The sequence below is a fragment of the Triturus cristatus genome, chromosome 7, assembly GCF_964204655.1.
Source record: "Triturus cristatus chromosome 7, aTriCri1.1, whole genome shotgun sequence".
NCBI lineage: Eukaryota > Metazoa > Chordata > Amphibia > Caudata > Salamandridae > Triturus > Triturus cristatus.
The window spans coordinates 634,152,916-634,180,381 of NC_140590.1; the positions used below are offsets into that span (position 1 = coordinate 634,152,916).

General features: G+C 50.2%; 1 protein-coding gene across 5 annotated transcripts in view; it reads right to left on the reverse strand.

The window, feature by feature from the left end:
* BPTF (bromodomain PHD finger transcription factor) overlaps positions 1 to 27,466 on the reverse strand; it is a 1,440,172-nt gene that overhangs the window by 96,678 nt on the left and 1,316,028 nt on the right. For all 5 annotated transcript variants that reach the window (XM_085617259.1, XM_085617261.1, XM_085617262.1 and 2 more), the window contains one exon: positions 24,777 to 24,861. In XM_085617259.1, the coding sequence (XP_085473385.1) occupies positions 24,777 to 24,861 (85 nt within the window). The remainder of the gene's footprint in view (positions 1 to 24,776; positions 24,862 to 27,466) is intronic.

Below are 27,466 nucleotides of genomic sequence, written 5' to 3' on the forward strand. Positions count from 1 at the left end.
TAACCTTTCAGGGTGCCCAGGGCAGAGCCCTGCCGGGCCAGAGAAAGAAGGAAGAGGAGAACCTCAGAAAGAGGGGCGGAAAGGGGATCCACAGCCTTTGCTGTGCACCATGCCACAAATTTGTTCCACCGGCAGGCGTATACCGACTTTGTGGAGGGACGCCTGGCTGCCAGAATGATATCACAGACTTCAGGAGGCAAGTCAAATGGCATCAACTGCCGCCGCTCAATCTCCACGCATGGAGGTGGAGGCTGGACAGGTTCGGGTGGAGGGCCGTCCCCTGCTGCTGCGACAGAAGATCCTCCCGAAGGGGCAGACGTATCGGGGGATCGGTCAACAGACTGAGTAGCTCGGGATACCAGTATCTTCGTGCCCAATCCGGAGCCACCAAGATGACTTGGGCCCGGTCGTGCCTGATCTTCTTCAGCACTCTGGGCAGAAGTGGTATAGGCGGAAAGGCGTACAACAGACCGCAACTCCACTCGTGACGAAAAGCGTCGCCGAGCGAGTGCCGCCTTGGAAATTCCAACGCGCAGAACTGCTGACATTGCGCGTTCTCTTCGGTGGCGAATAGATCTAACCAAGGCTCTCCCCACTGCTGAAAGAGACCTTGCGCCACTTCGGAGTTCAGACGCCATTCGTGATCCATCATGCACCTGCGGCTGAGTTCGTCTGCTCTGGCGTTCAGAGAGCCCGCCAGATGTTGAACCACTAGGGTGACGCCCTGGTGTTCCAGCCACGTCCAGAGGCGCAGAGCCTCCTGACAAAGGGTCCACGACCCCACCCCGCCCTGTTTGTTGCAATACCACATGGCGGTGGTGTTGTCCGTGAACACCTGCACGACACTTCCCCGGACAGAGGGAAGGAAGGCTTTCAGTGCAAGCCGGATCGCTCTCAACTCCAACAGGTTGATGTGGAGACGAGACTCCGCCGGAGACCAGAGGCCTCTGATCTCCGCCTCTCCCATATGGCCACCCCAACCCAGGAGGGACGCATCCGTCACTACGACATGCTCCGGTTGGGGAAGGGAGAGGCTCTTGCCCTTGACCCACTCGCGGTCCGTGAGCCACCACTGCAACTGCTGTGCAGTGCCCTCCGAGATCAAGACATGGTCGGACAGGTTGCCGTGATGCTGGGCCCACTGAAACTTCAGGTCCCACTGCAGAGCCCGCATGCGCCGCCTGGCGTGATGCACTAGTAGGATGCAGGAGGCCATCAGCCCCAGAAGCCGCAACACTAGCCTGACCGAAACCCAGGATAGAGGCCGAAAGATGGGAATCAGGGCCTGTATATCCCGGACCCGCTGTTCCGGTGGATGGACCCGGAACTGCGCCGAATCGAGAACCGCTCCGATGAAGAGGAGCTTCTGAGAGGGACTCAGGTGTGACTTCGGCACGTTGATGGAAAACCCCAGCAAATGCAGGAGATCCGCCGTAGTCTGGAGGTGGGAGACGACTGCCTGGGGCGAGCCCGCCTTCAACAACCAGTCGTCGAGATAGGGGAAGACTCAAACCCCTGATCTGCGCAGATGAGCTGCGACCACCGCCAACACTTTCGTGAACACCCGAGGGGCACTGGTGAGGCCGAAGGGGAGCACGGTAAACTGAAAGTGCTCTTGGCCCACCGTGAACCGCAGGTAACGCCGGTGGGCCGGCAGGACGGGGATATGAAAATATGCGTCCTGCAAGTCCAACGCTACCATCCAGTCTCCAGGGTCTAGGGCAGCTAAAACCTGAGCCAACGTTAGCATCTTGAACCTTTCCTTTCGGAGGAAGGCATTGACGTTCCGGAGGTCCAAGATAGGGCGTAGGCCCCCCTTGCCCTTCTTGGGAACCAGAAAGTAGTGGGAATAACAACCACGACCTACTTCTGGACTCGGAACGCGCTCGACGGCCCCCTTGGCCAAGAGAGCCGAAACTTCCTCGCGGAGAAGATTCAAATGATCCCCGAGATACGGTGGTGCTGCGGTGGCATGGCTGGAGGGGTCGTCTCGAAGGGGAGGGAGTAGCCCCTTCGGACAATTTGCAGCACCCACCTGTCCGATGTTATGGACCGCCAGTGGAGCAGGTGATGGCGAACTCTGCCGCCCACTGGCGTGGTATGGGCCTGAAAGCTCGGACTAGGAGGGCTTTGAGGCGGATGCTGCCGGGGTGGAAGTGGGCTGACCACGTCGGCCTCCATTTCCGCCACGGCGGAAGCCACGTCCGCGACCGCGCGCAGGTTGGTTCTGCGGCTGGTGGCTTTGCGGACGTGAGGAGGCGCCCCTTCCTTGGCCACGAAAGGTGCGAAAAGCGGAGGTGTGCGCCCGCGGACTTGGCCGTAGCCCGGGAGTCCTTAAAGCGGTTCAGCGCACTGTCCGCCTTCTCACCAAACAGGCGAGTGCCATCAAAGGGCATGTCCATGAGGGTGGTCTGGACATCCCCGGAAAATGACGTGGACCGCATCCAGGCGTGGTGGCGGAGCGCCACCGTGGTTGAAATCGCCCGACCCAGCGAGTCCGTGGTGTCAAGCCCACATCGTATGGCGTGCCGTGCTGCATCCCTCCCATCGGCCAAAGCCTGGTTAAGACGCGTCCGGACCTCCTCCGGACACAGGGGCAGCACGTCCTCCACCGTATCCCACAGGGAATGGGAATAACGGTCCAAGAGACAGGCGGTATTTAAGGACCGCAGGCCCAAACTAAGGGACGAGAACAGTTTCTTGCCAAACTGCTCGAGTCTCTTGGAATCCCGGTCCGGCGGAGCGGTCGGGAAGGAGGATTGGGAGGTAGAGGCCTGGATAACCAGACTCTCGGGGGTGGGGTGTTGGGACAGGAAACTGGGGTCGCCCGGAGCAGGGCGGTGGCGCCTGGCAACGTTCCTATCCACAGGAGGAACTGTGGAGGGCTTGGACCAGGTGCCCTGCAGAACGTCAGTGAGGGCCTCGTTGAACGGCAGCAGAGGCTCAGTGGAGCTTGCTGAGGTTTGAAGCACCTCGGTGAGGATGTTAGTCCTCACAGCCACGGCAGGCAACTCGAGCCCAAGGGCCTCTGCCGCCTTGCGCAGCACCACAGAAAATGCTGCACCCTCCTCCGAAGCCACGGTCGGAGGAGAAGTGAATCCAGTGTCTGGCGAGGTGTCCAGCCCACTGGCCTCCCCCAGTTCATCTGCCCAGTCCTGAAAAAACTGTGACTGAACAGCCAGAGGGTCCTCGAACCCCTCCCAGTCGCCCCCTTCTTCCGATTCCTGATAAACAGGAGGAATGATCGGAACCGGACTGTAGAGATGGTAGGACTCAAGCGGCGTCGGATGCGGCGTCGGTCGACGCCGCTGCGGCGCCGGGTCCGGATGAGGGCTAAACTGGGGCGGTGTCGGCGCCAAAGGCGTCGGCGGCACCGGTGACGGCGTCGGTGGTTCAGGCGTCGGCGCCGGTGGAGGAGTGACTAGGTCAACCGGCGTCGACTGGGGCCCAGGCATGGGCCCCGCGGGGACCTGCGGCGTCGAGACCGGAGTCGTCGACGGCGCCGGGGCCGGAGCCGCCGGCAGGCAAGATCGCCCAGTCGAGTCCGCGGGGCCCGAAGGCGCGCCAGCGGGCGTCGACGGCGGGGCCAGGCTCCTCATGGCCGAGAGGAAGGCACTGATCTCCGCCGGCGCCGCGTCAGTCCCAGGGACCGGAAGGTATGGGGGCGGACGCGGCACCTGCGGCTCCGCCGGAGCCGCGGGGGTGGAACCACCCTGACCCTCGGCCGAGTCGCGCGACCGGCGAGGGGAGTCCGAAGAGCGGTGTCGCCTCTTGGACTTCTTTGAACGTTTGGACTTACCCGACGACTTGGAGCCGGACGATCGATGGCGTCGGCTAGGGCTCCGCGAGCCATCCTTGGACCTCCTCCTGGACCGGGATCGCGCACGACGCGGAGCCGAGTGGCGAAGCTCGAGAAGCTTGCGGGACCGCTCCCGCCTAGCCTTCGAAGTCAGGGCCTGGCAGTCGTTGCACGACTCCGCGTCGTGGTCGGGGCCTAAGCAGTAGAGGCACCGGCGGTGGTGATCGGTCACCGACATCAGTCGATGGCAATCCTCGCAAGCCTTGAACCCAGGCATCCTACCGGCACCAGATGTCGACAGACAAGGATCAAAAATGATCAAAAAAGATTTAGTCAAAAAAGACTAAAAGGGGTAGCTCTCCCGGATCTGCGCTTACTGGCGCGGAAAAAAGAAGAACTGACGCCAGCGCGCGAGGGCGGCGTCTAAGTACTCCGACGACGTCATCCCGGCGCACGACGGCGACGACGGACCCGCAGACGACGCCTAGCGACGCGCAAGGGGTATTGCTGACGAAAAATCTTCCGGATCCAGTCTGACGCCTGGGGATATTCTAAGGTGAGGAATCTAACTAACGTGTTTCTTTCAGATCTTGGCCGCTTATGTAAAAGTACCTCCAATGCCGCAACAGCGGACGACTGATGAATCACATTTGTAAACCAGTAGTTATTCCCTGGTCAAATATGTATAATATATAAGATGAGAACAACAAAAACAAAATACCGTATGTATTGCAAATGTCCCTACTTTTACATGGCTGAGGTGTTTCAATAAAGTATGTAAAAAAAAAATTTAAAAAAGGAGGTTCTCAAAATTAGATGTGAGTCACCATCATAGGAGAAAAGTGGAAACCACTTATACTAATCAATTTGGCTAGCGGTGTCAAAAAGACGTAAAAAGCGCACCGCGGTAGAGCAGAATGGGACCTCACATGGCAGCTCTCAGAATGATGAGCAAAATAGTGGGAGAGACAACCATGCTTTCATCCAGTAAGAAGAGAGCTCTGCCACCCGAGTGCTAGCCTTCCCACTACACAAACTTTTAAACATAAGACAGTGGAGTGGTAGACTATCAAAAGCTGTAGGTAAGATGAGTAGGGTTGGAATGGAAGACCCCCAGCACCAAGAATCATACAAATTTGTCAACAGATGAAACCAATATGGACTCTGCTTTGTGAAAGACAAAATCGCTTGACCTGCAGCAAATGGTTGTGTTGTAGAAAAGAAGAAAGAAGAATACTAACTTTGGCTTCAGGAATCTTGGGTGGGAACAATAACAGCAAGATTGGCAGATTTGTGTCCAACATGCACTGTTTTGAAAAGAAGGGGACTGGCTGTTTATCTCTCTCCAAAGAAAGGTTCTAAAAATCAATCTGAGGAGATGCTATAGCATTAGACACAATTGTTGTGCCTTTTATCAGGCAAAGGTCTATTGGCGAGCCTAAACTAATGGATTTAGGGCAGAACTGTTGAAAATGTGTGGGAAAATGGTGCAAACCAAATGGCGGATGCTCTGTCCAGTCAGGAATGGACGCCCGGTCCAAACTCATGAGTCTGGTGTGCAGACGATCAATGCCACATTTTCTTGATGTCCAATTAAGAGAAACGTACATACAATTAATCTAGATAGAAATCATTTTCACAGTGAATATTCAATAAATCCTGGACGCATCCGACCTTTCGAAACCTACGTTGTTCTAAGCCATTACTGAACTTTCTTGAGTTGGCCTATTTGTATCTCAGTGTATATCACAGCCACCTCGACTGAGTGCATATTTATATTGAAAAGCATTATTCAAACACTTATAGCTTTGTTTTTGTTACATGTGTACTGATTTTCATTATATTTTCATATGCTCTCTCTGTTCATTTATTTTCAGGCCCCACAGTCCCTACCCAAGTAGTCATCTCATGGTTTCTTACTCTCAATCTTTCATATTTGTTCTGCATCCGATGCACTGAACCTACTCAATAACAGTACAAGTGTATTTAGTTTCATTTCATTTCAGCACAAACTTGTGGCGCCTTTTTGTCTGGCCTGTAACATGTGCCTCAGTAGTACCTCCCTAGCCGTCTGTTTGGTGACTGGTTTGAGATCCAGTAGATACCCAGGTACAGTCTTGGTGGTGGCTGTTTGTCCTGGCAGTGAGGACAAGGATTCCTGGCTCTGTTCGGGTCTGCAGTGTCTGTGGTGAATGGCTCATGTTTAGGAGTCGAGCTGAATATTTCTGGACTTTCCTGTACCAAGCCGCTCTTCTCAGTCATTGGCTGCCAGCAACGGACACCGGGGCTGCCTGCCAGCTAGGAGTGCTCTCTGCCTCCCCACTGTTTTTCACCTCCAGTGGTACTCTCTCGGGGTCCCCTCTCAGCATCTCTCTACCGCATCTGCTCTCTGCCTGCAGGGTCACCTCACAGAACCTCTCCACTTCCTCCTGTGGTACTCTCTGCATAGCTGCCAAGTTTTCAGTTTGCTTATGTGTGACATTTCCATGGTTTCAGGGTACATATGAGTGACATTATAAGAACAAATGCGTTAGAGTGACACTTTCTCCTGAGTAAAACCAAGCAATGAATTACACCCGTTTGAGCAACAAGACGTTTTAACAGATCTTTGTTGGGTTAGGAACAAATTACAATGCCTGTCTCAGCAGCATATAAACATTGACATACAGAATGAATTTAAAACAGCTGCCTGAGCATGTATGACTCGTTTTCAGCTCTGTGTTCACGTCTATTCAGGGGAAAGGAAAACTGCTTCAGACTGATTCTGAAAGGCCTTACTAGCCTGGAAATCTTTACTTTTACAGTGTATTTGGTATGAAAACAACTCACATTGCAGAGCATTATGCCTCACACTTTAAGAGGCACTGAAATAACGACAACAGTGACGGATCAATAGCGTGTGAGATATAACGGCAGCTTGATTATTGGCATTGTGTGGGATCATGAATTCATGTTGGCATGTGAATTGCTACTTAGTAGGTACATTTTCTATGAATGTGTGAGCATTGAGGATGGTATGGCAAAGGCCAGGGAATTATTCTAAACCTTTTATCAACAATATTGGGAGTGATTGACCTTTTTATATTAGAGATTATTTTTTGCTGGTTACAGCAGCCGTCACTCTCAGACTCTCCTTGTTCCGCACTCTTGAGCACAACCGTCACCGGCAGACGGGACCCCTGGCTATCTGACCTCCGAAAATCCTGGTGCCTGACAGGGCTGAGGTGAACTAACAGGCACCTGCTGAGGTAACTTTAATGTAGGTACGCACTATCTGCCAGTCTGGATTATGTTTATTGTACTGTTTACAAAAAACTGCGTGAAACAAACAAGTTACTTACCTTTGGTAACGATGTATCTGTAAGAAACATTAGTTAGTTAGATTCCGCACCTTAGAATATCCCCAGGCGTCAGGCTGGATCCGGAAATATTTTTCGTCAGCAATACCCCTTGCGCGTCGCTAGGCGTCGTCTGCGGCTCCGCGTCCGTCGTCGTGCGCCGGAATGACGTCTGAGTCCTTAGACGCCGCCCTCGCGCGCTGACGTCAGTTCTTGTACACAGCTTTCCGCGCCAGGAACGTAGAGCCATGCAAGAGACCGACACTGGTGCCAAAAAATCTAGGGCCCTGAAAAGGATAGCCTTAACCCTAGATGTCGGTTCGCAGAACGGGGAGGATGGGTGGGTCGGTGAGGAATCTAACTAACTAATGTTTCTTACAGATACATCGTTACCGAAGGTAAGTAACTTGTTCATCTGAAAGAAACACGTTAGTTACATCCCTCACCTTAGAATAGATACCCCAGCAATACCAACCCCGGTGGTGGGTCTGCGAACCAAGATCACACCAGAAAGTCCTGGAGAACAGAACGGCCAAAGAAGCCGTCTCTCCGGACTTGGCTGTCCAGGCAATAATGTTTGGCAAACGTGTGCAGTGAGGCCCACGCTGCTGCCTGACAGATGTCCTGCAAGGAGACCCCTCTGCCCAGGGCAGTAGTCGCCGCTGTGGCCCGGGTGGAATGGGCTCTCAGCCCTACAGGAGGGTCCATTTTAGCCAAGCAGTAACAAGCCTTTATACACACTTCAGCACTCTGGGCAGAAGTGGTATAGGCGGAAAGGCGTACAACAGACCGCAACTCCACTCGCGACGAAAGGCGTCCCAGAGCGAGTGCCGCCTTGGAAACTCCAACGCGCAGAACTGCTGACATTGCGCGTTCTCTTCGGTGGCGAATAGATCTAACCAAGGCTCTCCCCACTGCCGAAGCGGCCTTGCGCCACGTCCGAGTGTAGACGCCATTCGTGATCCATCATGCACCAGCGGCTGAGTTTGTCTGCTCTGGCGTTCAGAGAGCCCGCCAGATGTTGAACCACCATGGTGATGCCCTGATGTTCCAGCCACGTCCAGAGGCGCAGAGCCTCCTGACAAAGGGTTCACAACCTCACCCCGCCCTGTTTGTTGCAATACCACATGGCGGTGGTGTTGTCCGTGAACACCTGCACCACACTTCCCCGGATAACGGGAAGGAATGCCTTCAGTGCAAGTCGGATCGCTCTCAGCTCCAAAAGGTTGATATGGAGCTGAGAGTCCGCCGGAGACCAGAGGCCTCTGATCTCCGCCTCCCCCAAATGGCCCCCCATCCCAGGAGGGACGCATCCGTCACTACTACGTGCTCCGGTTGGGGTAGGGAGAGGGATCTGCCGCTGACCCAATCGCGGTTCGTAAGCCACCACTGCAACTGCTTCGCAGTGCCCTCCAAGATCAAGACATGGTCGGACAGGTTGCCCCGATGCTGGTCCCACTGAAACTTCAGGTCCCACTGCAGAGCCCGCATTCGCCACCTGGCGTAATGCACTAATAGGATGCAGGAGGCCATCAGACCCAGAAGCCGCAGCACCAACCTGACCGAAACCCGGGACAGAGGCTGAACAATGGGAATCGGAGCCTGAATATCCCGGACCCGCTGTTCCGGCGGATAGGCCCGGAACTGCGCCGAGTCCAGAACCGCTCCGATGAAGAGGAGCTTCTGGGAGGGACTCAGATGCGACTTCGGCACATTGATGGAGAACCCCAGCAAATGCAGGAGGGCGGCCGTAGTCTGGAGGTGGGAGACGACTTGCTGGGGCGAACCCGCCTTCAACAGCCAGACGTCGAGATAGGGGAAGACTGGAACCCCTAATCTGCGCAGATGAGCTGCGACCACCGCCATCACTTTCGTGAACACCCGAGGGGCACTGGTGAGGCCGAAGGGGAGCACGGTGAACTGAAAATGCTTCTGACCCACCGTGAATCGCAGGTAACGCCGGTGGGCCGGCAGGACGGGGATGTGGAAATAAGCGTCCTGCAAGTCCAACGCTACCATCCAGTCTCCAGGGTCTTCCAGGGTCTAGGGCAGCCAGAACCTGAGCTAAGGTGAGCATCTTGAACCTCTCCTTCCGGAGGAAGGCGTTGACGCTCCTGAGGTCCAAGATAGGGTGTAGGCCCCCTTTGCCCTTCTTGGGAACCAGAAAGTAGTGGGAATAGCAACCACGGCCTACTTCTGGACCAGTAACGCGCTCGACGGCCCCTTTGGCCAAGAGGGCCGCAACTTCCTCCCGCAGAAGATTCAAGTGATCCGCCGACATACGGTGGTACTGCGGTGGCATGGCTGGAGGGGTCGTCTCGAAGGGGAGGGAGTAGTCCCTATGGACGATTTGCAGCACCCACCTGTCCGACGTGATGGAACACCAGTGGAGCAGGTGATGGCGAACTCTGCCGCCCACTGGCGTGGAATGGGCCTGAAAGCTCGGACTAGGAGGGCTTTGAGGCAGATGCTGCCGGGGTGGATGTGGACTGACCGGCACGTTGTCCCCCGGTACCGTCTCGGAGGAATCCATGTCCGCGACCGTGTGCAGGTTGAGTCTGCGGCCGGTGGTTAGGCGGACATGAGGGGGCGCCCCTTCCTTGGCCACGAAAGGGGCGAAAAGCAGAAGTTTGCGGTCGCGGGGCCGAGAGGCCCAAGGAATTGGCCGTAGCCCCGGAGTCATTGAAGCACGCCAGCGCACTATCCGCCTTCTCGCCAAAAAGGCGTGTGCCATCAAAGGGCATATCCATGAAGGTACTCTGGACATCCCCCGAGAAAGACGTGGGCCGAAGCCAGGCGTGGCGACGGAGCGCCACCGTGGTTGACATCGCTCTACCCAGCGAGTCCGTAGTGTCTAATCCACATCGTATAGCATATCGTGCTGCATCTCGCCCGTCGGCGAGAGCCTGGGCGAGCCGTGTCCGGGCCTTCTCCGGACACAGGGGCAGCACGTCCTCCACCGTATCCCACAGAGAGTGGGAATAACGGTCCAAGAGGCAAGCGGTATTCAAGGACCGCAGGCCCAAACTAAGGGAAGAGAACAGCTTCTTTCCGAACTGTTCTAGTCTCTTGGATTCCCGATCTGGAGGAGCGGACGGGAAGGAGGATTGGGAAGTAGAGGCCTGGATAACCAGACTCTCGGGCGTGGGGTGTTGGGACAGAAAACTGGGGTCGCCCGGAACAGGGCAGTGGCGCCGGGCACGTTACGATCCACAGGAGGTACTGTGGAGGGCTTGGACCAGGTGCCCTGTAGAACGTCCACTAGTGCCTCATTGAACTGCAGCAGAGGCTCCGAGGAGCTTGCTGACGGTTGAAGCACTTCAGTGAGGAGGTTAGTCCTCACAGCCACAGCAGGCAACTCCAGCCCAAGGGCGTCGGCCGCCTTGCGCAGCACCACTGAAAAAGCTGCACCTTCCTCCGAGGCCACAGTCGGAGGAGAGATGAAACCAGTGTCCGGGGTGGTGTCCAGACCACTGGCATCCCCCAGTTCGTCTGCCCAGTCCTGTGATAAATGGGCCTGCCTGCCCATAGGGTCCTCAGACCCCTCCCAGTCGCCCCCGTCATCCGATTCCTGATAAACAGGGGGAATAACCGGAGCCGGGCGGTAGATGAAATGTTCATCCATCGGAGTCCGCACTGGCGCCGGGCCCGGACCGGGGCTGAACCGGGAACGGCGTAGTTCGGAGACGGCGCCGGAGGTGGAACCGGTGTCGACGCCAGCGGAGGAGGCGTTGTGAGGTCGACCGGCGCCGGCAGAGATCCAGGCGTGGATCCCTCGGCGCCGGAGCCGCTGGCTCGCGAGGTCGCCCAGTCGAACCCGCAGGGCCCGAAGGCGCGCCGCAGGCGTCGACAGCGGAGCCAGGCCCCTCATGGCCGAGAGGAAGGCACTGATCTCCGCCGGAGTCGCGTCAGTCCCAGGGACCGGCGGGTATGGGGACGGACGCGGCTCCTGCGGCTCCGCCGGAGCCGCGGGGGTGGGACCACCCTGACCCTCGACCGAGTCGTGCGACCGCCGAGGGGAGTCCGAAGAGCGGTGTCGCCTCTTGGACTTCTTTGAGTGCTTCGACTTACCCGAAGACTTCGAACCCGACGAGCGGTGATGGTGGCTGTGGCTCCGCGACCGGTCCTTCGACCTCCTCCTGGACCGGGACCTTGAACGGCACGGAGCCGAGTGTCGAAGCTCGAGAAGCATACGGGACCGCTCCCGCCTAGACTTCGAGGTCAAGGCCTGACAGTCGAGGCACGATTCCGCATCGTGGTCTGGCCCCAGACAGTAAAGGCACCGGCGATGGTGATCCGCCACCGACATCAGTCGGTGACAGGAGTCACAGGCTTTAAACCCAGGCATCCTACCGGCACCAGAGTCGAGTCGACAAGTAGACCAAAAAGAGTAAAAAAATTACTAAGGGGTAAGCTCTTCCTGGATCAGCGCTGTCTGGCGCGAGGGCGGCGTCTAAGTACTCCGACGACGTCATTCCGGCGCACGACGCCGACGACAGACGCGGAGCCGCAGACGACGCCTAGCGAGGCTCAAGGGGTATTGCTTATGAAAAATCTTTCCGGATCCAGCCTGACGCCTGGGGATATTCTAAGGTGAGGAATCTAACTAACGTGTTTCTTTCAGATATTACATTACAAAACCTATATTAAGTCATCGGGCTATTGAACACCAAGCACTCAAAACCAAAAAGGAGTCTCACAAGTGCGAGCCATCAACGGGTAGTACAAAACATTTATTGAATTGGGCCCAGGGTGTTACTGTCCTGTGCACAGAGTTGGAAAGGGTGTGGAACAGGAAGGAACTACGGGCAATTAGTCTTACCAAATGCAGAGCTGTGGTGCATCTTGGCCCTGTGTCTACCACACGGGTGCTTTCTTGTCACCAGGCCGGACTCCCTTCCCAAACTTTGCGTCCACGGTAGGAGGAGTGAACATGCCAAGGTCAGGGGAGGTGTCCAGACCACTGGCATCCCCCAATTCCTCTGCCCAGTCTGGGTCATACTCACACTGAGCTGGGAGAGGGTCCTCAGACCCCTCCCAGTCCTCCCCTTCCTCCGAAGGCTGATGTACAGGCCTAAAATAAGAAGGCTGGACATAGGGGTAGAAAGGCATCATTGGCGTCGGACTCGGCATTGAGCGATGCCGTTCCGGCTCAGTGTCCATGTCGGGGCTGAAACCGGGGGCGACGTCGTCCGGTGCCACGGGCGACATCTGAGGTGGTGCCGGTGGGGTCGGCGTCGGTGGAGATGTAACGAGGTCAACCGGCTTTGACCGGGATCCAGGCCTGGATCCTTGGGGCCCTGCGGCGCCAGGGCAGGAGCAGACAGCGATGCCGGAGCCGCCGACAGTGAAGGGCGAGGGCCCCCAGTCGGGCCCGACGGCCCAAAGAGGCGGGCCATGGCTGAAGGAAATCCTGCAGCTGGGCCGGAGTCGCCGAGATCAGTCTTCTCAGCACAGTCTCTGCTCACCAGGCTGGTACAATCACATTAGTCTCTGTTAACCAGGTCAGGATCTCCTCGCTGTCTCTAACCCCGTGGCCAGTTTCTGCTTACAAAGTTGCACTCTATTGACAGCCAGATTTTTGCCAAGACTTTGACTCCAAGCTCACTTTGCTCACAGACTCTGTCTCCCTGTCTGGGGCTTTATTAACCCAGTAGATTTGAGCTCTGTAGATCACACTTGGTAGTCAATTGTCCATAACATAACTGAACAGTCAGTGATTTAAGACTGGGGGCCAGTTTTTCCATTATTTTGCACTTGCAATGTAAGGCTTCTGGTCTGCAATTACATTGGCGGAGGGCAAAGCTTTGCAGTAGCACCTTGGTGCTCACAGCCAATCACGTAGGTGGAAACATTCTAGTAGTAGTGGGAAGCCTAGCAACCTTGGATTGGTTGCTGAATGTCATCATGTGCTTGGCCAGACAAGATTTTCACTGCATGGATTTGTGTGTTCCGTGCAGCAAGGAAGCTGGCAGAGTCTATGATGTGAGGCGAGCATATGAGGGCTGTAAGAGGTTTCATTCAAAGATCAATCTTGGGGTTTTTATTCGGCGGAGAGATGAGAAGAAATTCAGTTTTGGTCGCCTTGAGTTTGAGATGGTTAACTGTGAGCCAGAGGTGCGTGTTTTGTAGGATGGATGTGATGGATATGATTTTGAGAGACAGCTGTGTGTCATCCGCGTACATATGGTAGTGGATGTTAGAGGTTTTTAGGAGGTTTGCCAGTGGTTCCAGGAATAGAGGCTAAAGAGAATGGGTGAGAGGGAAGATCCTTGGGGAACGCCAAGAGTGATTGCGTGTGACTTGGAGAGAGATTGATTCATTTGGACTCTTAAGGATCTGTTTTGGAGGAATGATAATACAACCCCTGAGAAGCCCATCCTATGTTCCAGTAGTTTTAATAGGTTATCATGTTTGACTGTGTCAAAGGCAGCTGATAAATCCAGCAATATTAAAAGGCATGAATCATTATGATCCAGCATTTTTAGTATGTCATCTACTACATAAGTAAGGGTAGATAGTGCCTTGACGTAGTGAGGTGTTTACAATCTTGGACCATAGTGGGAGAATACAGGTTTCGATCTCGGAGTATGCTGGGAGTGTTAGAAGGCGACCTCAGAGGGGCCCGGAGGGGGCCCTGACTGTCCTGAGACCCACCCTCAAAGTATCGTAGCCGGGCACTGGCGGGAGACTCCGCAGGGGAGGAATCTCGTATCTAGGATCGTACACTCGGCACCACACGACAAAGAGACACCACACCAAGGGTTCTTAGGATTCAAGCTTTATCAAATCGAAGTGGTAGGATCTTTATGATCAGCAAGGCAGATATTTACAAGCAGAGCGTGGGCTCACAGAGTCTTGGCGGGGGTAGGAGGTAGCGGGACAGTCTTTGGGGGGATATGGATCAAATGCAGGAGCGTACCCGGTGCACAGCTCACAATCCTCGAGCTGGGGGATACGCTTGTCGTCGTGGGGTCCGGCGGGACCAAAGAGAGTCTGGGGGAGCCGCGAGTCACTCAGCAGGCTCAAGCACAAGTTCGGAGGTCTTACGATCTTCAGGGAGCCGCGAGTCACTCAGCAGGGCTCAAGCACAAGTTCGGAGGTCTTACGATCTTCAGGGAGCCGCGAGTCACTCAGCAGGGCTCAAGCACAAGTTCGGAGGTCTTACGATCTTCAGGGAGCCGCGAGTCACTCAGCAGGCTCAGGTACCAGTTCGGAGGTCTTACGATCTTCGGGGAGCCGCGAGTCACTCAGCAGGGCTCAAGCACAAGTTCGGAGGTCTTACGATCTTCAGGGAGCCGCGAGTCACTCAGCAGGGCTCAGATGTTCCAAGGCGAATCTGCCGGACAGTCCCAGAGCACCCCTTGTTATAGGTCGACCCCTCTTTGATGTCCGGAGTCTGTGCAGGCAGGGGTCTTGTCACCTGGGGGTCGCTTGTCGAGGTTTCCTGCCATTGTCTTTTGATCCTTTCAGGGCCGGGTCGGGAGGAGTCCCAGACACCCAGCAGGCGTGGAGCCAGCCCTCAGGGAGGCCGGAGGGCCGATCGAAACCCATCGTCCCAGGGGAGTTCAGAGGTGCGATAGAAACTGCTCCTCCCTCTCTCATCCCCTGGAAGCGTGATGTCCTCCAGCCGGAGTGGCGCCTCTAGGCCCGGGTTGTGCTGGGGCCGGGCGGCCATCTTGGTGCATGAAGTGGGCACGCGTGCCCGGGGTGGCCGAAAGGAGAGAGGCCATGGACGGGGATGCCCGGGTCGCGTGTGTGTGTTCTGGTGGGGAGGATCGGCTGGGCCGTGTGCTTGGGGTCCCAGGTACCAGGTTAGGTAGTGCGAGGACAGGAAGAGCCATGCTACGAGGCCGGGTCTAACAGGGAGGTAGAGGGTCCATGAAGTGGTTAGATGGTCTATGGAGTGTTTTAGAAGGTGTCCTAACATTTGATATGCTCAGGCTCGACAAAGTTCAGAAATGTGCCTGCAGGGCAGCCATGCTAGAGCAAAGTTCCTTGGGCTGCAAGTCCTGTCATTTATTTAAAGTGATCAGTGTTGCTCTTTGTGCACACAGTGACGCACAAAAGCGCAATTGCTAATGGTGTGCTTTCTGAACTTTGAGCCCACCTCAGGAGGTCAGTGAAAGCTTTGCAGGTCTAATACATTTTAGTGTGGTGATGCAGATACTAGCACTAAAATGCATTAGTCTAACCCATGATGTCTGGTACTTGGCAGGGCTGCCTCTGAGGGTCCCCCTGCAGCACCTCTCCACCTCCTCTGAAGTTCCTCCAGTGAGGAAACATTGACCCGCATTGTCTAGCATGTAATAAGCTCGTTGTCAAGGACAAAAAAAACCTATAAAGTCTCCAAATAAAATCAGCAAAGAAGGCACTTCCAGCGAGGATCTTTTGCTAGGCAACCATCAATTATCTCATGATCTTGCCAAGCAATAGAACAGCACTATCTGAGTCAGGTCGTATCTCACTTGTGCATTTCACCACAACCTCAAACCTATTGTACAGTGAATGGGACAGAAGGACAGGGATATTATGACTGCTGAAACAAAACATTTCTGAGTGCACCAAGACAGATGTGCATCAACACCTCACGCATGCTTCCGCACAGCAAGGCAGGAATTCCTGACTCAGCATACACTGAATCAGTTACATTTATTAACAAACACCTACATCATTCTTCATACTGGGGCTCAACCGTTTTGTCCTGGAGACAGGAATAGCATATGGTGAAGGGATGTTTTAGAGCACAACATGAAGAGGAGAGTTATATAAATTGAAAAGTACACTTTCTATTTTTTTTACAACAAAACACCACTCAATCTTAGCGAAATGGTATAACGCAGATAAAATTTTGCTGCAAGAGACTCACCTTTTAGGCAATAAAACTCCATGCCTTAGTAGGTTTGGATTTGCCACGGTGTATCACTCAGGGTTTACACGCGGTGCTCGGAGCACGGCGTTCCTAATACATCGCCGCGTGCCGATCGTCATTTCCAAACACTGGCTAGAACCTGGTGGGCGATTCACTGTGATCTCCAGCACAGTCGCGGGAGAACATATAACCATTGGGAGTATATATGCCCCCCGCCCCCCCGGCACAAACGTTCGTGGATAAAATGACAGCTTTGGGGTGACCTTCCTGACGGTTTGATGATCCTGGGTGGTGACTGGAATGATATTATGACACCCCAAGATAGGTGGCGTGCAGTGAGACCTGACAACCCCCCTTCCAAATCCAAACTGAACATTCTGGCCCATACATTGGGGTGGTCGGACACCTGGCGGGCCTTTCACCCTTCGACTCCTGGGTTTTCATATACATCGGCCGTGCATAAAACGCTATCGCGGCTGGACTACATATTTCTCCCCCATAATTTCATACACAGAGCATCAAATACAGACATCTTATCCCGGGGTCTCTAAGACCAATCACCTGTTCAGATTAAGCTAAGCCTGAAAGTTCAATGGGCCCCATGCAGGTGGCGTATGTCCCCCTGGCTCCTTCGGGACTTTCAATATCAGGAGACTCTGCGGCACACCATCGCAGAATATCTTCAGTTCAATCCAGACTCATCCCCATCGCGTATAATTCTGTGGGAGGGCCTCAAGCCGTCGATCAGGGAAGTAGATATAAGTTTCCGCACCGGCGAGAAACGCAAACGCCTGACCCAGTTACTTGAACTAGAAGATCGTCAAAGCCAGTTGGAGGCACAAGTATTAGAGGGGTCGGACCCAAGTTCTCGGCATAATCTCCTACTTAACCAGAAACAAATCCATCAGCTCCTTACTGATGAGGCCAAAAAAAGAGTGTCTGGCAACACAGCACAGGATTTACCAATGGGGCTAAAAGTCCAGCAAAATGCCAGGCCAAGAAAGCCCCTGTTCAGGTACCCCTTCTACGGGCCTCGGATGGTACGCTTTGCACTTCCCCGGAGACGATAGTCCAGGCATTCGCATCCTTTTATACCACACTCTATCAACAGCGGGAGCTCATATCGGAGACTTTTATAGATGAGTTTTTGTCGGTTATTCCTCCCCGTAAGCTCTCCGACCAAGTTAGAGACTCACTGGATAGCCCCATAACTGTAGATGAACTAAGGGCAGCGCTATCTAGCATTCACCCTGGCAAAGCCCCGGGTCCAAATGGCTTTCCCAGCGATTTCATGCAACCACACATGACGATGTTAGGCCCACATCTGCTCGAAGCACTGCATGAGGCACTAGAGCAGCATATCCTACCCACAGACTGGCGCCATGCCAAGATTCTCAAGCCTGGCCGACCTCCTGAAGACCCGGCTTCATATCGTCCTATCTCGTTGCTTCATTTTGAGCCTAAGCTCCTGGGGAAGGTCCTAGCCCCGATCTCAATCACCCCGATCAGTCTGGCTTCATGCCACAGCGCTCCGCCAGACATAATATTAGGCGAGTCCACAACGCAATTGCAGGGGCCCACAGACTCAGTCGCCCGGCGGCAGTTCTGCTGGCCGACATAGATAAGGCATTCGACTCCCTGAGTTGGACTTACCTCTTCAAACTCCTTCATGCCATAAATCTCAGACCACGGTTCATAGCATATACCCAGCTGTTATATACTGATGTCTCTGCATCTGTCCGTGTGGCAGGATATCAGCCGACCTCCTTTCCCATTCGCCGGGGCACAAGACAGGGCTGCCCCCTGTCTCCACTTCTATTTGCCCTAGCCATAGAACCCCTGACGGTGTGGGTGTGTCAGGGCCCGCTGATCCGGGGGTTTGAGTGGACGTAGGAATATTCAGACAGAATGGTGCTTTACGCCGATGTTGTCCTCTTCTTTATGACAGACCCACAGTTCTCGGGGCCTCGTGTCCTCCAGATACTTTGAGACCACTGGGTTGAGCACCAACCCATCCAAATCCACACTTTTCCCAGTATGTGGGGTTCAGAGACACCAGGTTTGGGCTTCACAACTATCTATTGCTACGGAATGCTTTAAATACTTAGGGGTCTTCATATCGCCGTGTCCTACGATCTCATTGGCACAAAATATCGCCCCGCTACTCCCTGCTGCCCGCAATGAGACAACCGTTTGGTCCCAGCTGCCCTTATCGCTATATGTATGATCCGATACCTTTAAGCTGGTATCCTTACCACGTCTGCTATAGGGGCTTCGGAATTTTCCATATAATATTCCTCCTTCATGGTTTACACAACTTAACACGATTCTGAATCGATTCTTATGGCAGGGGGGAGCAATCCGGGTTGCACTCCGTACATGCACACAAACCATATACTCGGCGGTATTGCAGTGGCCGACGTCCACGCATATTATTCCGCCTCTCACCTTTTGGCGGTCAATGAATTGTGGTATGGTTCTCGGTCAGATCCAGCATACGCAGTTGAACAGATGGCTATGGCTGGCACGCCCTTGCTACATCTCATGTACAGCTGCACGTCCTTTGAAACACTACCTCCAGCTTGCAAGATAGTTATACAAACCTGGAGACACACAGTCAAATCCATGGGTTGGTGGGGAAGATTGAGAGGTTCCACTCCCCTCTGGCAGGGCACATATAAACGGCGCGTTTGGACCTCATTGGAATCCCTACGCTTGGCGATGTTATGGCGATGTTATGGAAGGCACTACACTTAAATCCTTTCAATGGTTACAAACCGACTACAACCTACATAAATCTCAGTTTCATCGCTACTTGCAATTACAGCATGCCTCAGACCCCCATATTCGTCATTTGGAGGCTCTGCCGGAATTCCACCCAATAGAGGGCCGCTTGCTGATGAGGGACATTGGGGCTTCCAAAATTAAACAAATCTATCAGGCGCTTAAAACTCGCACTTAGACCACCATCCATAAAACCAGAGCGGCATGGGAGGCCGATCTGCTGGCCTTGACAGATGATGATTGGACGGAAGCCCTGGCTAGTCCTCGGTAAGTACCTCCACTGGGTACATTACACCAGATGCCGGTTGTGGAAAGTGGGTGTTATTCCGCCGCCTCAATACCTCCGCTACAGTAATGATGAGGGCTCCTTCCTTCATACTGTGTGGAGTTGTACAGAGTTTCAACCATTCTGGACACGGGTGACGTCTTGCCTAGGTCACATTCTGGCATGGACCGTCCCGCTCGACCCCAGATTGTTGCTCCTATATAGCACTGATGAGATTGGGGGGGAATCGCTACAAGCAGCACCTCCTGTTCCTGGGCCTCACCCTAACCAAGAGGGATACTGCACAGAATTGGAAAGCTATTTCCCCACCCAGTGTTCCGGGATGGAAGAAGGCAATGGACAGGTGTATGGCAGCAGAAACTGTAGTTTTTCAGGCAAGAGGATGCCCACAGAAGCATAGGAAAATTATGGGCCCGTGGGGCTACATACAGAGGCATTGACTTTCCCCCATTACCACATCCAGACTCCCACGATCCTATTGAACAATTGGTGGTCAGAAATTCACTTGTATAGTCCGATGACATTGACTCTTTACAGTCAGGTTTTTGTTAACGCGCAATTAAGACTCCCTGTGTGTGTTCGGTGTGGTTTGTTATACTTTTGGTCTGCCGTTCCGCAGGCAATTTTGTTTTGTATAAAATAATTAGGTACTGCATTTCATATACAATATATGTACCGTCTCTGCAGGGCTCTGCCCATTTTGTATCTTTCAAAATGAATAAAAATTTGTTGTTAAAAAGGACACCACACAATGGAGGCACCGATCGTTGCCTGTCTTGGGGAGCGAGAAGCTAAAATAGTTCAGACTAAAACAAGGACGGCTAGGACTTGGAGCAATTAAGATTACTTGTAATTAAGTATTCAGACCATTCACAGATTTTGAAAAACCGCCAGATCACTCATTATATTTGAAAAATGAACCCAAATTCATGAATCAAACCATGTAAAACAGTATTTTTCTGGTCCTACACATTAAAAACCTACTGACTGGAGGCAGACTTTTCCAATGCTAACTGGGTGGCAGGTAGGCCTCTCTTGTGGCTCAAAGGCTCAACTAACACTTTTGCTAAGGTTAATATTTCAATTGTCTCCCTCATGTAAGATGGTAGACCTGTCATTCTTAGGGTGGTCTTCCCCCAAACATTTTGCCTGCTTACCTCCACTTTTTGCTGAATCGTTTTGTTGGGCTTAGAGCATTTTACCACTGCTTACAATAAGAACGTGCCTGGGAAAGTCCTGCGAATAACCATATATTTTACAAAGCATAAATCAAAGGATTAGGAGAGGCCACCTTACGCTTCTATATAGGGGACAACGACTGCTTAAACAATAAGGAAATCCTGAGCAAAAATGTTCAGATATGAGTGTCTTCAATTTGTTGACGTAGATAACATTTCCACTTTATTTCTAGTTTCATTTGTAATTCCAAAGCATTCAACATACAATACGAAATGCAGCCTCCACTTTATTTCCAGTTTTGTTTATAACTGTAAGGCATCAAACATCCAAACGAAAATGCAGCCAACACATGTTTCGGTTGTGGGGATTATGATGCTGGCCCAGGGTTTTATATAAGCCGCTCATGGTGTCTGTCCTGCATTAAAGAGATATGACATAAAAATATTTTCTATGTGATATTTCACTTAGTATAAGTAATGATACTGTACTGCGATGGTGCGGATATAAGACAACTTTGACAAGAGTATTATGAAATGGGATTAATATGGTATGTTATGTGCATTCTTCGTTTTTTATTTACGACCGTAAAAGTGATTATGAATTTAACATTTACCATTGTTTATGGTATGATGCTAGTTTTGATTACTATTATGATAATAAGTATTAATTACATAGATGGCACAGAGAAGTTACCCCTAAGTTATGATAATAGGTTTACCATTTACCTGGATGGCGCTGCTTTATTTCAATTTTATGACACTTTACCTATGTTAAGATGGTGCTGATAGAGGACACCTTTTTTTATATAGGCCGTTGACGATGTCTATTTATGATGTGTATAAAAGGAGATTTAGAGATGGCGCTGATGTGGCACACCGTTTGTGCGAGCAGTACTCTCCTGGTTTTCTGTTATGATTTTCGGGTGAGAAAAACAAATATGTTACTAAAATCTGTGAAGATATATGTACCATTACGGGACGATTATCTTATTTTAGATAATTCATAGACGGGTTAGATGTCATTGGTATGCTTAAACGCTGTCTCGAGATGCATGCACTGTGTATTGATCAATTATATATAGAGAGTTGAATATGAGGTTACTTGGATCTAATGATACATCGATTGCATAATTATATCACAGATTGAAGAAAATATTTTCTATTGATGTGTTTACCATCAATAAGGGCCGGTGGCCAAAAAATTAGGTATGATTTGATTTTAGTATTTTAATTTCCAGTATTACAATTATTATTTAGGTTATTAATGGAATTATATTTCTAGTTAGTACTCAGAAGAACTTGACTGGATTACCATATGCAGAATTATGAATGAGTGATAACTGATGTGTTAGGTGAGTCTTTATCTCTACTCTCAACATAGTGATGTTTGACTTGGCATGTTAGGGGAGTAAGGAAAGTTGCATAGGGAATTCGTATTTTGTACATCTCCTCTTTATCTCTACTCACAATATGGTGGTGTGTGACTTGGCATGACATCCTACGCATGATTAAAATTATTTTAATCTGTTTTCCTTGTATTGATTTTACTTGCACTTTAATTTTGATTTATTCACGATTGCAAATAGCTGGTAATTTAAATGTCACATGGAGAATTTTATGACTATTCAAGGTGTTACTTATGAGCTCTTTCATTCGGATTGGGTGGTGTTTACGCTATGAGGACTGTAACTGAATATTGTGAATTTAATCTAAACATGCTAAGATTGGTTATTATTGTTTTGTAGCCCTGATGAAGTCAGTGGTACAAACCCCACAGACTAAACACATGTTGGCTGCATTTTCTTCTGGATGTTGGATGCTTTACAGTTATAAAGAAAACTGGAAAGAAAGTGAAGACTGCATTTCATATTAGATGCTTTGGAATTGCAAACAAAACTGGGAATAAAGTGGAAATTTTATCTACATCAACGATTTGTGGACACTTATATTTGAACATTTTTGTTCTGGATTTCTTTCTCACTTTACCACTGCTAACCAGTGCTAAAGTGCATGAGCTTCTCTCCTAAACATGGTGACATTGGTGTGTATCTGATTGGAATATTTAGTTTATTTAAAAGTCACTCGTAAAGTAGTGTACCATATGCCCAGAGCCTGTAATCTAAATGCTTCTAGTGGGCCCGCAGCACTGGTTGCGCCACCCACACAAGTAGGCTTTCAAACTTGTCTCAGGCCTGGCATTGCAAGGCCTGTGTGTGCAGCTCACTACCACTTCGACTTGCCATTTAAAACCACTTACCAAGCCTTAAACTACCTTTTCATTACACATAAGTCACCCCTAAGGTAGCCCTAAGGGCAGGGTGCTGTGTAACTAAAAGGTAGGACATATACTTTTAAGTTTTACGTGCCCTGGTAGTGACAAATAGCTAAATTAGTTTTTCACTACTGTGAGTCCTACTCCTCTCATAGGCTAGTAACAGGAATTCCTTAAAACACTTAAGTTGTAATTCCTGATTAGATAGGAGAAGCTGCATTATGTTTCATATCTTTGGAATTGTAATGATAAATCCTCTTTATTGGTAACGTTCGATTTAACATTACTATTTTAGAAATGCCACTTTTATAAAGTGGTCAATTCTCTGCTCTTACTGCTCTGTGTGCCTTGTAGTCCATCTCCAATACACATCTGGGATGGGTGACAGCTGCACTTTGTGTATTCCCACTAGACAGCCAGAAACATAGTAAGGGTGGGGTGATAGAGAACTTATCTGCATTCTGATAGCTCTTCCTGGGCAGGAAGGGGGAGGGGAGCAGACACTTGCACCTGAATAGGCAGTGTCCTGTGTCCCACATAAAGGTCTGATTACCCCACACAGATATCCTGACAGACAGGCTAAGATGAAAGGGGACCTGGGCACTTCAAGACCTGCTTTGAAGTAACCCCAACTTCAAAGGCACATTTGGGTAGAAGTACTGGGGTGCTGACCTTACAAAGAAAGTACACTACTGGACCTGTGAAGAACTTTGCCAGTACTAAAGACGTTTGTGCCACAAGGATTGCCACCTTGCCACTCTAAAGGAACTGCTTTCTGTTTGCTGAGCTGCCTTGCAGATCTCTCCCCTGCTGAGTAGGACTGGACCCATCTCACTTGAAACCAGTGTGACTCCAAGGGCTTGCTGCCTTGCCCCCTGTTATGAAGTCTCAGGGCCATCAAAGACTTTCTGTAATTCTGAAACAGCACCTGGACTCTACCGTCTGTGAGCCCTGCCCAGTCAAGTGATGCCAAACGAATCCTGGGCCCTTGAAAGGTGATTTCTGCTGTACAAAACCATCAAACTCAGTGCAGTACCGACTTTGCGCTGATCAGAATCGACCAAGTGCCCTTCGGCGCAGATGCAGGAGTCGATAGACTACATCACCTCCATGCCGACGCAGCGCCTGCATCGTAAAGGGGTGCGACACTGAAGCCTTTGACTGCGTAGATCTGCGCCGACGCTTCGGCTTCATCCACGGGATCGACGACGCAGTGCCTCCTCGCATAAAGTCTTCGACGTCGACCCTTGACTCATCCAAGGTACTTTGCCAGCGGGGCCTGCCTGAGTCCTGTAGCCAGCCTGCCCTTCGTCGCGGTCGGCCCGAATTTTGGATTTCCCCATGTCTAACGTGACCTCAAGTAGCCCCTTAGCACTATTGCCTTCTAAGCACTTTTTTTGGTTTATTCTTTAAAAATCCATAACGCTGGTTCTACTGATTTTAGTTTTTTGGTCTTGTTTTACTCATAAAAGTAGTCTCTATTTTTCTAAACCTGTGTGCAGTTCTTTTGCGGTGTTTTCATGGTGTTACTGTGTGTGTGTTGCACATATACTTTACAAATTGCCTCTTTAAATAAACCTAATTACTCTGTGCCAAGCTATCAGAGGGTGAGCACAGATTATCTTTTACTGTGTATCTAGCTTACGGTAACTAGGATTGTGGTCCCTACTTGGAAAAGGGTTCATACCTCTGCCAACTAGAGACCCAATTCCTAACAGAAGAATATATGAGGAAAATGAAACATTTGCACAGTTCTATGTTTACGTTTACAACACTTCCATAAGTTAGCACAGACACTGTTTTGTCATAATCTTCTTTGTGAACAGTCTTGGTGTATAGATCTGTGTGTTTGTAAGAGTGTACCCCATACATAAAAGGGTGTGTGTGCAGGAGTTAGGGGGTACCCATACAGTCTTTATTATTTAAAGATCGTTCCTACATGAGTCGATTTGTTTGCCTGCATGGAGACAGGGGGCTGTAGTCCAGAAGTCAAACAAAAACAAAAAAATTAAACAAAGCACAAACAACTAAGAGAATCTAAGGTTTATACCCAAGTCAGGAGAATATCCTCAAGTGTTATGACTAAGAAATAACTCTTGCTGTAAAAAGGTACTGATCTAAGATGGCTTCAGTGAAGGACAAAAGTAATGTTGCAAAACAAAGTATACATTGTAATGTTTTCTTAGCTTGTAAAGACATTTAAGAATACATATACATTCTGTTGACAAACTTGACCACAATTCTTACCCATTGGTTCTTTAATAACACCATAATAATCTGGCGCATCAACCGGATCTACTGGTTCTAGGAAAGGCCATGCCATTTTATGGGCCTATTTGGGGTAGACAAAAGAGATGAGACTGGTTTCAATTCTCAACTTGTACTTAAGTGTTTATGAATATAATATGGAAGTTTCAATTTTGCTACACAATTATTTGCCTACACAGTCTTCAAATACCGTCTATACAAAGATTAAAAATGTACATACAAGGACTAGAGCTACATTTTTAAAACCAGAATAATAAAACAAATAGTAACTAAAATAGTTGCATTTAAAAAAGAAATACAAACTTTAAATGGGAACAGAACAGACACTGGCCAAGTTATTAGTAAATGCTGCATATAGGGGCACTCCTAGGAATCATATGCATTTTCAACAATCATCCGCTACAACGTGCAAATCTGAACTTTAATAAAAATGTGGCAACTCTAAATCAGTACTTTGTTAATGGGGCCCCTCATCAATAAAGCCGAAATCTCTTGCATCATATCTGTGGAGTAAGGAGAGTGCTGAGGGGGGAACTTTCTTTGTTTGCTCTACTGCCCCTGTAGAGATGAATGTACTACTGCTGCTGGGCTTGTGGCTCTGCAGGCGGTCTTTGTGTAAAAGACTGGTGGCTAAAACTTCAGCAACCCTATACTGTTACAGACCATAGAGGCCAGCCCCAAAGCTCTTTTGCTAGCAATGCTCGTTATAAAATACTTCAGATTTGTAAGCTTTTTCTTCAAAGACTTTTTGGTCAGCAGCTGAGCCTAGATGTTGCCAGAAAACCCAGTAGTTTTCATATGCACGTACTGGCATATTACAACACCAGAGCCTAAAGAACGATCAACTACGTCAGTTACATCAAAGCCAATCTGCACAAATACTGCAAGTATTGCCATCTTCGACTATGCATGGGTGCATCTATCCAGCAGGTAGAAGGCATTTGCGACAAGAGCACTACTCTCCCAGAGGTGAATGCATTCTTAGACGTCCTACCCTGTCTGGGACTATAGTGTACTGCAGTGCCAAAGTTATGGGAGCCAGTACTGTAAGAGTAAAGGCTGGAGCAATGTATGTTACAGACTTCTTTAAAGCAGTTTTAACAACCTTCCTTCTTGAGCAGTAGTGCTCGAGGAAACATTTTGGGGGCTCTCCAACAAAAGGGGGAAGGTGGAGGGTTAAAGGGGAAGAACTCACCCGAAGAGAGACATTATTCTCAACTCTTAAATCCCTAAGACTGTTTGGGAGGTGTGGGGGTTGGAAGTAAAAGTAACTCATTGTGCCTAAAAATCTGAAAAAACAAATGAACCTCACAATAGGAATAACTCCAGGGTCCACATCTGAAAAAACACTGATAACAGCAGAGCCTGTGGGTCCCTATACACACTTATCCAATCCAGTATTATGCCCGGAGAGGACTTCAAAGGAGGAGTCTGCAGGGATTAATATTTATTATAAGTGTTCTGTTTCCAACAATGGAGTGATGATTCACAGCAAATTCATAAGACTGCTACCATTAGCAGGTGGGGCTCAAATTAAACATGACAAAATGTGCAGTTTACAAACTTTTAGAACACAATTTTGTTGAGGCATAGAAATAGTCCTAAACCTAGAAGCTAATTCTTCATTCATTCATAGCCAACCAATTTAAATTCATTTGGTCCTGAATGTCGTTTAGGCAGCTATTAGCTGTTTCTTGTTCTAGGCATTGCATGGTTTTGTTTCCTCACCTAAGTATATGGATGAACCTGGGAAGCCTACTACTAAAGGCTCCATGGATTAAAAAAGTTATCAAACTACCTACATTTTTCATCTGGGTGAGGTTCTCAAACGTACTAATGTAGGATCTGAATTCTAAAGCTTTCAGTCGAATGTCCTTACCTATTACATCAAGGTGGGTCTCATAGCCTTACCGCTGTAGGATCTTTGGATTAAAAAAGATATCACTAAACTTGCTTCACATCTCATTTTGGTTTATCTCACAGAGCTATCACTGCAGTTCTGGTGGATTCTAAAGTTATAGATTTATCCCAACTGACTGCAACCGAGGCAACTCACCAATAGTCAAGGCCCCAACAATGATAAGGAAATCAGGAATAAAATGTCCCCAAAAAATGAAGAATCACAAAACTTAGTCTCAGCCTCTCAAGGAAGAGCAGCACCCTTCAACTAAAAGTCCTTGCTACCCAAGTTCTACTGTGAGGTTCTGTAACCATCTAGCAAATGCATTAACCTATCCTAGTCCCGCTTCACCTTCCAGAAGTTCTACCCACACTACTCTTATCCCCCAAACCTTCCTTCCATCAGCCTTTCATGTATCCCCGTCCAACAAAAGGCCTCCCACCATCATGCCAACCTCACTATTCCCCTAACTCCCTATCACTTCCATATCGACTCACCTGCTTCCCTTTCCACCTTACTTCTTTACTCACTGAGAATCCCTCTATATTTACACTTTCTCCAGCTTTAACACCTATTGCACATCTTGTGACTAACAAACTACTAATGCTGTTACAACTCCACCCCTAACACAATCTGTGCCATATGACAATTATAACATACACCAATAACATTAAGCTACCTTTCCCATCTCAACATCCAACAGAATCAAACTACTCAATTCTAACGTTCACACCTACTCTCCCTCCTATCTGACCACATTCCGCAATAA